General features: G+C 42.5%; 1 protein-coding gene and 2 non-coding genes across 3 annotated transcripts in view; 1 reads left to right on the forward strand and 2 right to left on the reverse strand.

The window, feature by feature from the left end:
* Positions 1-503: 503 nt before the first annotated feature.
* On the reverse strand, positions 504-575 carry trnaw-cca (transfer RNA tryptophan (anticodon CCA)). Its single transcript has one exon. It is a non-coding gene; the product is annotated as a tRNA-Trp (tRNA).
* A 6,576-nt stretch (positions 576-7,151) lies between these two features.
* Positions 7,152-7,223, reverse strand: trnaw-cca (transfer RNA tryptophan (anticodon CCA)). Its single transcript has one exon. It is a non-coding gene; the product is annotated as a tRNA-Trp (tRNA).
* Positions 7,224-11,508: 4,285 nt separating this feature from the next.
* LOC133026865 (partitioning defective 3 homolog) overlaps positions 11,509-12,258 on the forward strand; it is a 345,261-nt gene continuing 344,511 nt past the window's right edge. The window contains exon 1 of the mRNA XM_061093848.1: positions 11,509-11,630. Within this exon, the coding sequence (XP_060949831.1) occupies positions 11,511-11,630 (120 nt within the window). The 5' untranslated portion in view covers positions 11,509-11,510. The remainder of the gene's footprint in view (positions 11,631-12,258) is intronic.

The following is a 12,258-nucleotide window of genomic DNA, read 5'->3' on the forward strand; positions in this document are numbered from 1 at the left end:
GAATTTCAGGGGTTTACAGTGTTGCAGCCAAATACAATACAATTGAAGTAACTGGTTCAAATTCGACTATAGAAACATCGTAATTTACAGCATGTTAGCCTGAATGTCTGCAAGTTACCGGGAGGAGGATAACAGTGGCCTTTAAGGCTAAAAACATGGTGCTCAAGTTGAATATGAATGTCGGGGCTTACGGACACTTGGATGAAATCACAGGAGCGTATGGAGGCATTTAATGTTGTTTTTTTACGTTTGAAGAATTGGTCCTCGGTTACATTTAAGCTGTTTACCCCTGAAACTCCAAAAGTGTTTTGTGGACTCAGACACTTCACCCACCCCTCCATCGGCACAGTGCTGAACCATCCCTTTAAAGATGATGGTTAAGTTTAGGCCTGATCACAGGAATGAACATGTAATGATGATGTGCAGGTGGACAAAGCATTTATTTGCAGGACATCATCTTCTCACTTCAGTTTACATAATAGAGGAATGTCACTGGATATAACTGACCCTGACGTGATTTGAACACGCAGCCTTCTGATCTGGAGTCAGACGCGCTACCGTTGCGCCACAAGGTCACATGATCCTTGTTCAGAGGTCTCCTGGGAAAGTGACAGTTGTGAGAAGTGTACAATTTTTTCAACTGATCAACATGTTGTTTGAAGAATCATGGTCCAAACATTGACCGATACATATAAACAGTTCAAAATGTTAACAGCTTCTTTTAACATCTCTTGTGGATAATCCTGCCTGTTACATTTGAACCATAATTCTTCAAACAACATGTTGATCAGTTGAAAAAACTGTACACTTCTCACAACTGTCACTTTCCCAGGAGACCTCTGAACAAGGATCATGTGACCTTGTGGCGCAACGGTAGCGCGTCTGACTCCAGATCAGAAGGCTGCGTGTTCAAATCAGTCAGGGTCAGTGATGTTCATCAATTATGTAAACTGAAGGGAGAAGATTATGTCCTGCTTTGCCCACCTGCCCACCTAAATTCTTTGTCCACCTGCACATCATTAAATAGTTTTAGTTTCCTTGCAGAACTGTCACAAAGCTATATTTCATCTGCTATTTTAAGATTCTGTGCTCTCAATCTTTATCTCATCACGACGTTGGGAGGGAGGAATGACATCAGTGTTTGGTACCTGCTGTATTTGTTTCTTACATACTCGCCATTGATTCATCATTTCATCTTTGTTCGATTCTTCATCAGAGGGTTTCGTGTAGATTTAGCAAATAGTTGATGTTGAAAAGTTGCCTCGGTTGCAGACACAGCAGATCAACAGCAATCTGATCCGTAAACATTTTGAACTGTTTATATGCATCGGTCAATGTTTGTTATGAGGCTTTTTTAGTGTCCAGAGTCACATCATTTGTATCATTTCAGAGTTTTAACACTGACAAAAATTAGCTCAACAAGAACCAACCATCATTTCCAGCCTCATTCTGACTGGAATCAAATCAATGAACTGTTGTTGTTATTGTCACATTAAGCAAAAGTTACTTTCATGCCTCTTTTGAAATATTTGTATTTTACCCAAATGTCATGTGCAAATTTATATTATTCAGGCTGAATAGAATATGCAGCTAGAAACACATCTGGAATAACACAGGGCTGTTTGAGCTGTGAATATACTACGATTTTTTTATAACAGGTGAAATATCAGGATGTTTTCACTCTGAATATGTTTGTATTCTTTTGCTGTTGGACTTCAGGGGGTCCGAGAAAACCGCGGGACAGAAAGAATATGCAAAACAGCAGCTGGCAGCTTTTCCCCTAATCCGTGAAAATCAGAGTGCTAAAGCTGTGCTAACACCTTTCTCTGCGCTCAGTGCACACGCTGCGACCAATCCCCACAAACACGCCAATTAAAGGCTCTGGGCCCTAATCCAAACAAAGATGATTCCTGGAGAGAAGAAGTGAAGACACGGTGCAGTACTGCCATACAGCCTGCAGGTGGGGCCTGTCAGTTGTTGGATTTATCAAACTGTGGAAAACGTGAGTTGATAAAATTGGTGTATAATGATAAAATACTAAAAGCAGAACATGAACAGACCCTGATATTCCATTGGAGGTAAAAGAAGTGTAACTCAGGGTTTTCATGAGCTGGTGCATTTGTCAGAGTCAGAGTTAGGAATGGTTCTATTATCTCTAATTCTAAAGTCAAGTTTTCTGTAGTGGCAATTGCTAATGGGAGACATAAAGAATATGTAACGGCCCCCCGCTTCTCCACACAAACTTCTGAGTCTCTTGACTGATGTACACAGCTCTTTATTTTTGCATCTGGCTTGCCGTAGTAGCACCGTAAAACTGTAATGACAGTTGCAAGTTACAAAGATTTTAATCATTAAAACCAAATACGAACATTAAAATACAATGAACAAACAAATCGCCACGTGAGACACATCTGACTCGTTAGAGTGACAGCGACTCCCTTCCGCACTACCCGCAGCAAAGTGAATGGGAGCAGCTTCCTTACCTCGTTCCGCTTGGCGAGGGGTGTTAAGCTATTGGTGTTTGGATGGTTCTTAGGTCCGAGAAGTTCCACGAAGCTGGCGTCCGGTTTGGTTTCCGCTCCTATCTGTTCCGGGCTCACGGCAGGTATTTTATTGCACTGGGGCGGAAACGAGGGATCAGGTGTGTCGAATAAAACCGTCCGCTCCTTTGCTGCAGGTAATTATGCGAGGGGAGTCGCTACGTGTAAAAGACGACGAAATAAAACTGAAAATAACCCAAACCGTAGTTGAACATAAGAACAATATATATCCCAACCCTAAAATAAAAGAATAAAACAGTCTGCATAAACTGGCTGGTTTTGCTGACAGTTACACTCCCACCAAATCCTGATATAAACATTTCACCCGACTGTGCTATACAGGATTTCTAAAGATATCTAATGGCCCTTTCAATTAAAATATCAAGAAGTGTTATGTACGCGATATTTATCTATATGCCACAGGTTTAAACTATTTGTCGCGTCCCCTGGTCCTTTCAACTACTCCTCATGCAGGCAAGTGGGATGCCTACGACCACAGGCATTACATGAATGTCGCCCTCTACAGTCTTTATTGATGTGTCCCTTCCTTAGGCAACCAAAACAGAGGCGGTTTTCGTGGATGAATGCCTTTTTGTCTTCCATAGATTTCGCAGAGAAAGAAGGGCACCTGACGATGCCATGCGTTCATCTTTGCAGACCACACATGGGGGTCTTCCCCTATAATCGGCCGTTTCAGGTGCATCTCGGGTGGCGTACTTTAATTGGGCAGTTGTATTGAGGGATCTGGCTTCCTTCTCGACTGTGGGTTTAAAGTTCATCCAATGTGGGGAGGTGATAGGGTTGCAAGATATCCGGGCCTCTTTGTTCAGGAACGCTGTGAAACTTTTGAAATCGGGGTAATCCCCCGATTTATACAGGTTATCGTCGACGATTCGGCCCCACTTTCGTACAATCCAGTCAGGTAGTTTTTGAAGTAGCTTGTGGTTTTCTTCGCAATCGTTCAAGATGGTCAAACCTTTAACGTGTGGGATTGCCTCTGAGCAGCCTTGGAGAAAGTCTGTAAAATCTCTCAGTGCTAAAGGATCAGTCGAACTGATTTTGGGCCATCTGGCGTGCTTGTCTCTGAAGGCCTTTTGAACAAGGAATGGGTTTCCATATCTCTCATGTAGTACTTTCCAGGCGCCTGTATATGCGTCCTCAGAGTTCCTATAGAAGAACCCTTCCACTGCTCTGCGGGCTTCTCCGACGAGGTAGATCTTTAGATAATACATCTTCTCGCTTGGTGAGAGAGGTTTCTGATCGATAAGGGTTGTAAAAGACATCTTCCAATCAGTGAACTTCAAAGGATCGCCATTAAATGTTTCTGGCTCAGGTACAGGCAAGCGATTTATGCTTAGTGCGCTTGCTATTGCTTGGGCCAGAGAGACGGTATCTTCAGATGTTGTTGCTCGCAAAGGTGCTAGTCGAGGTTGAGATGGTAACTCATTTGAATTTAGCCGAGCTTCATATCTGGTCTCCTGGTGAGCAGCGACTGATTCATGGTTCATCCCATCTTGGTGGACATCTTCGAAACTGTTATATGCTCTTACTCTAGCAGCTGCTACCTGGACTTCCTTCTCTGCCTTAAGCTGCTGCAGGTTCCTTCTTTCCTCTTCTAGCTTTGATTGTCTCTCTGTCCTTTTCCGCTCCAATTCAGTCAACATGGCCGCCTCTTCAAGTTTCCATTCATCTTCCAGTATTCTGAGCTTGGATTGCTGAGCTAGAATGTCTTTTGTTGCCTTTACCTCCGCTTGCTTGGCTGCGAGTTCTGCTTCTGCATCTTGTCGTTTGCTAGAGCTTGTGGAAATTGCATTTGATTGGTCTGAGTTCTGTGATGTTTCGGAAAATGCGGTTTCAGTATTGGTAAGTCCAAAGACGGAGCCATGCTCTTCCTTACTCAGCACTATTCTCACTCTCTCCTTCTCAATTCGTTCGTTATAGTTGCTATCGATGATGTCTCTGCGATTACTCACAAGAGCAAGGATTTCTTCGGTCAGAGCAGAGCAGGTGTCCATTTTACCAACGATATCTGAAGTGGAGGTTTGGTTGCGTACGAGTGGCTCATAGTGATGATGCACCGCGTCACGTTTTGTGGTAATGTTGTGTTGGATTTTGTCGAGGTCATCTGGAGAGCAGTAGTTTTTCAATTCAGTCCGAACTTCTCTTGCTGACAATTTCCAGGACTCATAGGCCTTATAAAAAGTATTTTCATGCGGCTCTCGGATGTTCTCAGGAATTATTTTTTGCCGTGAGCCTGGTCTGTCTTGATGCATGGGAACTGATTTACTTGTTGCTGCTGCTTTAAGTGACATTTTATTTTACTTGCGTTGTTAATTTGACTTTCGGACCTTAATCTTTAGGTGTGATGTGCAGTGTGCCTGAATCAAACCTCTGCCAGTAGTCGCTTTAATTTAGTAACTGCTATTTCTTTGACCAGACATTTACAAACAGTTGAATACTCAAGAGTTTCAGTACAAAACGGATGCAACATAAATATTATAAGCAAAGGAAAAAAGGCTTGACAGGCACAAACAAAAGAGGATGCGTTATAAATATGCTGAGCAAGCTATCCTAGGCAATTTAAACAGTGATTACGCTCCTCAAACAAACAATAAATAATGTTGCAACATGACACATATTTACCATTGGTTGTTATAATCATCATCATTATTATTTCGTGATCAGTTTTGACACAGCAGGAAAGTCCACAACATTTTTGTATTTACATGTGAAAAGCTTCATTCAACTTCCATACACATGTCTCTCAGAGCATCTATAGTGCGTGCGCTGTGATGCGCAATCCGGTCTTGCCTGACGGTCGATGTGTAAGTTTTGTGTCTTCGGGTGACGACACGAGTCAGGAAGACGTTTCGGTGTAGCCACGAGTTTTACTGTAACGGCCCCCCACTTCTCCACACAAACTTCTGAGTCTCTTGACTGATGTACACGGCTCTTTATTTTTGCATCTGGCTTGCCGTAGTAGCACCGTAAAACTGTAATGACAGTTGCAAGTTACAAAGATTTTAATCATTAAAACCAAATACGAACATTAAAATACAATGAACAAACAAATCGCCACGTGAGACACATCTGACTCGTTAGAGTGACAGCGACTCCCTTCCGCACTACCCGCAGCAAAGTGAATGGGACCAGCTTCCTTACCTCGTTCCGCTTGGCGAGGGGTGTTAAGCTATTGGTGTTTGGATGGTTCTTAGGTCCGAGAAGTTCCACGAAGCTGGCGTCCGGTTTGGTTTCCGCTCCTATCTGTTCCGGGCTCACGGCAGGTATTTTATTGCACTGGGGCGGAAACGAGGGATCAGGTGTGTCGAATAAAACCGTCCGCTCCTTTGCTGCAGGTAATTATGCGAGGGGAGTCGCTACGTGTAAAAGACGACGAAATAAAACTGAAAATAACCCAAACCGTAGTTGAACATAAGAACAATATATATCCCAACCCTAAAATAAAAGAATAAAACAGTCTGCATAAACTGGCCGGTTTTGCTGACAGTTACAAATACGATAACTAGTGTCACTATTGAGATACATGTACATGTGAAACTTTGCACCACATTGTGATAGTTATCAGAAGTTTGACTGAATTTACTTTATTTACCCGTCTGGATAGAACTGCTCGGTGTGATTGCTGTTGCTATGCTGTGTCTGCAACTGAGGCATCTTGTCAACATCCACTATTTGCTAAATCTACACAAAACCCTCTGATGAAGAATCGAACAAAGATGAAATGATGAAATAATGGCGAGTACTTAAGAATCAAATACAGCAGGTACCAAACATTCATTCCTCCCTCCCAACGTTCTGATGAGATAAAGATTGAGAGCACAGAATCTTAAAATAGCAGATTTAATATAGCTTTGTTTCAGTTCTGCAAGGAAACTAAAACTATTTCAAAAGCAGATGTTGAAAACTATCGTACATGTGATTTTGAGTAGAGCTTCATGTGCATGATACATCTCTTTTTTTGTGTGCTAATAGTAGGAGGAAAGCATTTGGCTTTATTTTGCTAAGTAGACTTCATCCCACTAACTGTGATCAAAGGCAAAGGATCATGGCTTTGTGTTCATGGTTTGACTCAGACACATCTGGATCAATAAAGGTGGTCAAAGAAAAACATAACTTGACATGGTATGTCAATTGGACTATTATTGCATGATTAAGTGTTAGGACACAGAATCCTCTAGCCTCTATCGAGCCATTTAACCATTAACTGAAGGAGGGAGTAGATGAATGGAGGAGGAGGCTTTCTGTGCAATGCATCCACCAACTTAACAGGAATCTTTCAAGGCCTCATCTGGATCAGATTAAAATGTTATCTCACAGGTAAATACAGACTAAATAGCTGGAATTTAAATTGATATCTACCCCTGAAACTCCAAAAATGTCTTGTGGACTCAAAAACTTCACCCAACCCTACATCAGCGGGTAGATAATGAGTGAATTCGTGATTTTGGGGGAACTATCTCTTTAAAGAGGACAGTTACCTTTCGGCCACATCACAGGAATGAACAATGTAATTATGACGTGCAGGTGGACAAGACATCTCTCATCAACTGCTCAACACTGTCTCATAAGTGAGGATTATCTGAAAATCACTGACCCTGACATGATTTGAACACGCAGCCTTCTGATCTGGAGTCAGACGTGCTACCGTTGCGCCACAAGGTCACATACTCCTCGACCAGAGATCTCCTGGAATATTTCACATTTTTGGTTGAACTATTCCTTAAGCACACAATCTGCTTCCATACAGTTATCAGAGGTTAAACCGCTACAAAACACCTCAGGATTGTATGGTAGAGCATAAAGTCTTAAACCTCACCCTTATGTAAACCCCTCCTCCGTGCACTGCAAGTCTTGTTAGACGAGATGAGGATCCGAACAAGGAGTCAACAATAAATCATCTCTGCATGTAAGACACAACTTTTATGTGACGTTAAATCCGCTTATAAATCACATCTTCACCTGAGCTCATGGCCAATTTCCCCTGCTCCACAATTACAAGAGTTCACGACACCATCGACAGAGGCAGGTGGAATGAGACGTCTGGAAATGTGTTGCAGAAAATGTCACAAGTAGGAACAAATCTAATGTAAAGGCGGCGTTGAATTCTCCAGTGGTGAGGTGAGTGATGACAGAGGCGTTGTGTAGAAAGTGACCTGTTGCAGCACGTCTGCCATGGAGCTTATAATCAATAGCAATCATAAACTTTGCGTGAGAGTTTTTAAAAACTAAATTATAAAGTGCTTCAAAGATGTAAAGATGGAGAATATAAAAACTAATGTCAATGCTTTTAACAAAGGGAAAGGAACCGATGGATTAAGAAATTAATAAAAGTCTAGAATAAACAGAGAAATTATAATCAGAGGCTTTGTTTCCTTCTGCAGCTCCTCTCTCTACTCAGAACAAGCCTGATAATGTGTTTTTTTGGGATTTCTCTAGGTTTGATGATCAGGAGGAAAAAAGAAAAATCACAATTTTGTTGCACATTCGAAACACAAAACTAGACGGGTTCTCATATTCGCTGCTATACAAATGTATTTAACTGCAACTGAACTATTACGTCACTTTGTGTGTCTCGCCTCATGAATCACACCGACATCAAAGTTTTGCAGGTCTGGGAAAAGACCCATAATTTTCTAAAACCTCTCATCTTCTGTACTCTAAACACTATTCTTATGTCATATTTAGTTTTGTCTTATTATAGATGAACATTACCAAACTCTACAAACAGGTTTGTATGTGTTCCATGGAAGTAAATGTTAAATCTAATGTAGCAGAGATAAAAATGGTCCGGGCTTCACATGTAGCTGGAGATACGGTTGCTCTCCTGCAACACTTCCATGTACCACACAAACAAACACAAAGCCCTTTTGGTAAATAATAGTTTTTTAATCGGTGGTGCTGAATGTAGACTCAGACAACAATGAGGCTGAGGATTGTTAAGAAATGAAAAGCTTCAAAACCCTCTCCATCATCGGAGCACACACCGTCTCAGGCTGCGGGTCAGCCTCTCTTTGTTCTCACCTCTGTCTCACTCCTCCTCCCTACATTCCTGATGTGCAGTGGATATACTACAATTTAAGCTCTGCACTCATTTGACAACAGCAGTTTTGGAGCATATGAATGAGCTTGATTCCAGGAGTGAAGCATTAACCTGCTCAGGGAAATTCGCTATTACAAAAGATGAAAATAAGCTGCCTTGACATTTCATTGTCAGAAAACTTTCAGCTGACAGACAATATGTCAGTTTATAAACTATGCTGTGGGGATTTGTGCAAACATTCCTTATTTGTATCCATGTTTCAGTGGTTTCAGGGGCTGTTTTTCAGTTAATACACACATATAGCACAGGAAAACAGATGTAACTTAGCTGTTACACCAGGAATATAAATGTAATAGCTCGTAGTGTCATCAACATGTTTTACTTGCAAATTAGGGAGGTGTTCTTTCCTTGTTTGTCACTAGGGGGAGCATTGGTTATGTGGAAATTGAGAAACTGTGGGAGCAGGAGCTGCCATGGTGGACTGGCCTGATCACAAATAATCGAGGAGTGGAAAGAGTTCAGAATAGATCTAGTTTTTCCCTTTGCAAATCCTAAAGCACATGGACATGACATGAGACAAATCCAGAGTCCGACGCAGCACCCTTACAGGTCAAGGTACAAGGAACTGTGGAAATACACATTGCTTTAATTGTAGGAACCTTGCCCTGATGAAAAGGAGATAGCACTAAGACCGGATATGACCAAAAGACTCATCTATGGATAGTCACTCAATCAGATCAGGAAAAAACAACCAAACTAACAATCAGATGAAAAAGTCAGCCAGAAAGTTGAGCAAAACACTTCTGCAGGATAATAATCTCTAATGTCCACTTCCTATCTCAAATGGATGGACAGTGGGGGATCTGCAGATGTGGCCGTTGTGTTCGTGTTCACTCATTTGGACGACATTGGCTCATAAAGAATCAGAGCTGCAGGGAGTGAGTGAAGCTCAAAAGAGAGGTTGCAGCTTTTATCAGTGAATTGGGTCATAGTGTGGATCCAGCCCTGGGCTCATGTCTTATCCTGCACTGCAGTTCAATAATTAAGAAATCTGCATGACATTAAAAGACTTTATTGCTATAAGTACATTGAACGTGTATCTCAGTCAAATGCAGGTCAGAGCTTGGCCTGGTCTCAGAAGCTCCTTTGAAACAAACTAAATACATAGCTCATAATACATATACTCATTCAGTCTATCTCTGAAATTCAACATCTGTTTTGAAGTCCCAAGCACTGACTCACCCAGGTAGTCACACAAAAACATCACGTCCAAGTGTACTCATACCTGTATCATGCTTATTGCAAAAGACCTGCAGTGTGTAACCTGAGCCTGGATCAAGGGTTTTAAACCCAATCTCCCAAACTCAAGAATGAATAAGACACTGTGGTTCCAGAGTTAGAGCAGGCTGAGGCATCCTGAGCCAAGTCCTGTTGTTCTGTTGTTCTGTTGTTGTCTGTACCTCCAGTTACAGTTTAGAATTTATTTCAAAGTATTACTACTTGTTCACAAGGCCCCTAGTGGTGTGGTTCACAGATACATTTATGATCTGCTCACTTATTATAGCCCCCAAATCAGGTAAAGGTGAATTAAGTCAGGTTATTTTATTTTTCTGGAACAAACTGTCTGACCTGAGATCTGCAAGTGTATCGTCTTTTAAAATCAAACTTAAATAATTTCTCATGCTTTTGGTAGAATGTGTTTGTGTGTGTGTGAGCGTGAATACCTCAGTGAGAATATATTGTATTTCTTATATGTGTTGCGTGGATGATTGTATTTTCTATGTCACTTGGTTCATGTTTTGTATGTTTGACTACATCTGTATGAAAAGTGCTGTACAAATAAAAAAATGTTGATTGTTTGATTGATTGATAAATTATTCCATCAACCCATAGCAGCTGCCCCATAAACATAAGATTATAGATAGATAGATGGATAAATAGATAGATAGATAGATAGATAGATAGATAGATAGATAGATAGATAGATAGATAGATAGATAGATAGATAGATAGATAGATAGATAGATAGATAGATAGATAGATAGATAGATAGATAGATAGATAGATAGATAGATAGATAGATAGATAGATAGATAGATAGATAGATAGATAGATAGATAGATAGACAGACAGACAGATCGATACTTAATTTACGTTTTGATGGCCCCGAGTAACATTTAGGACAGGATTATTATCATTAGGGTTATTATATGCACCCTTAGGACCCCCATACACCCCAGGGTGTCTGTTCTGCTGTTACTTGAATGTTATAGATCTTATTTAAATGCCTTTAAATGTCTCTGTGGTTGCAAAGATTATTGAAATTGGTTTTAATAGGGGTAAACTGTATTTAATGAAACTAACCCTGAGTGACAACAAAGACCTATATGCACACTGGATTTAGATTTATGAAGTGTTTCATTACTGCTCCTACACTCCAGCAGACATCTATCATGCAGGTAACAAAGCAGCGCCTTACGCAACTCTGGTGATGTGAAGGCGAAGCGACGCAAACAGGTTGTCGTCCGGCTCCGTCGTGCACGCTGCTGGCCGTGCACAGGGAACATTCCTGGTGCGTGCTCCAACATGTGGGCGCCTCGCAGTGTGTGTCTATGTGTGTGTGTGTGTGTGTGAGCGCAGCGGAGCGGTGCGCTCCGGCTGCGGAGAGCCAGAGAGAGAGAGAGAGGCGGTTGAGTTGGGAAGTTTCTGCGAGTGAGGACGACACCCAGCAGTGGATCTAACCCGAGACCCCTCTCCTCCAGCCCGGACACAGAGACCCCTTCACCCCGGCGTCTGCACCCCAGCTGCTGGATCTAGTTTCTCACCTTTACGCACACTTTGGGGATATGGTTCCTGTCGCTCCGACGCGGCTTTTTCCTCATTGGGATTAACGCGCCGGCGGAGGAGGCATGAAAGTGACCGTGTGCTTCGGGAAGACCCGAGTGGTCGTCCCGTGCGGGGATGGGAATATGAAAGTGCACAGCCTCATCGAGAAGGCGGCCATGAGGTACAAGAAGGCGATAGCGAAGGTAAGTCCTTTTGGAACGTTTCCCCCCCCTCCGGGTGATCCACTCCCACTGGCCTCAACATGGCGCTTCCATCCGGGCAGGAGGCAGGGAGGGAGCGGGCTGAGGAGAACCGGCAGGCTGCCCCCTGGAAGGAGCCAGAGGGGGGTCCCCCAGCGGAGGGGGGGCCCTGGGGGATGTGCACGTGGATCGTTTCCAGTCAGTGGGAGTTGTAGCGGAGGGAAAGTACGCGTGAGTGCGCAGAGATCCTCCAGAGAGTGTTGAGCAATGACAGGGAAATGGGAAGCAGCCAGGACTGTGTGTGGTGTGACTGCAGATCACATCATCACAGTAAGAGCAGTCATGCAACCAGGACATCCATATCTGGCACAGACATATTCATTCAGAGATTCTCAAACTGTGAATTCCTAGATATAGTAGACACCCTTTTTAAATGTTTGTGTGTGGATCCATGTCGTCACATCCCAACACACCTGATCAGTTTTATGGAAAAGGGGCAAACAAGTCCCTTGAATCTTCAGGAGAAGGCTTTTTCATGAAAGGTGAAACCTGCAAGTCCAGTTCACTACGTCACCTGAAGATACCCATGCCTATAGAATGAGTATCCTGTCTACTGATGGAGAAACACAGC

This window comes from Limanda limanda, chromosome 20, assembly GCF_963576545.1.
Source record: "Limanda limanda chromosome 20, fLimLim1.1, whole genome shotgun sequence".
NCBI lineage: Eukaryota > Metazoa > Chordata > Actinopteri > Pleuronectiformes > Pleuronectidae > Limanda > Limanda limanda.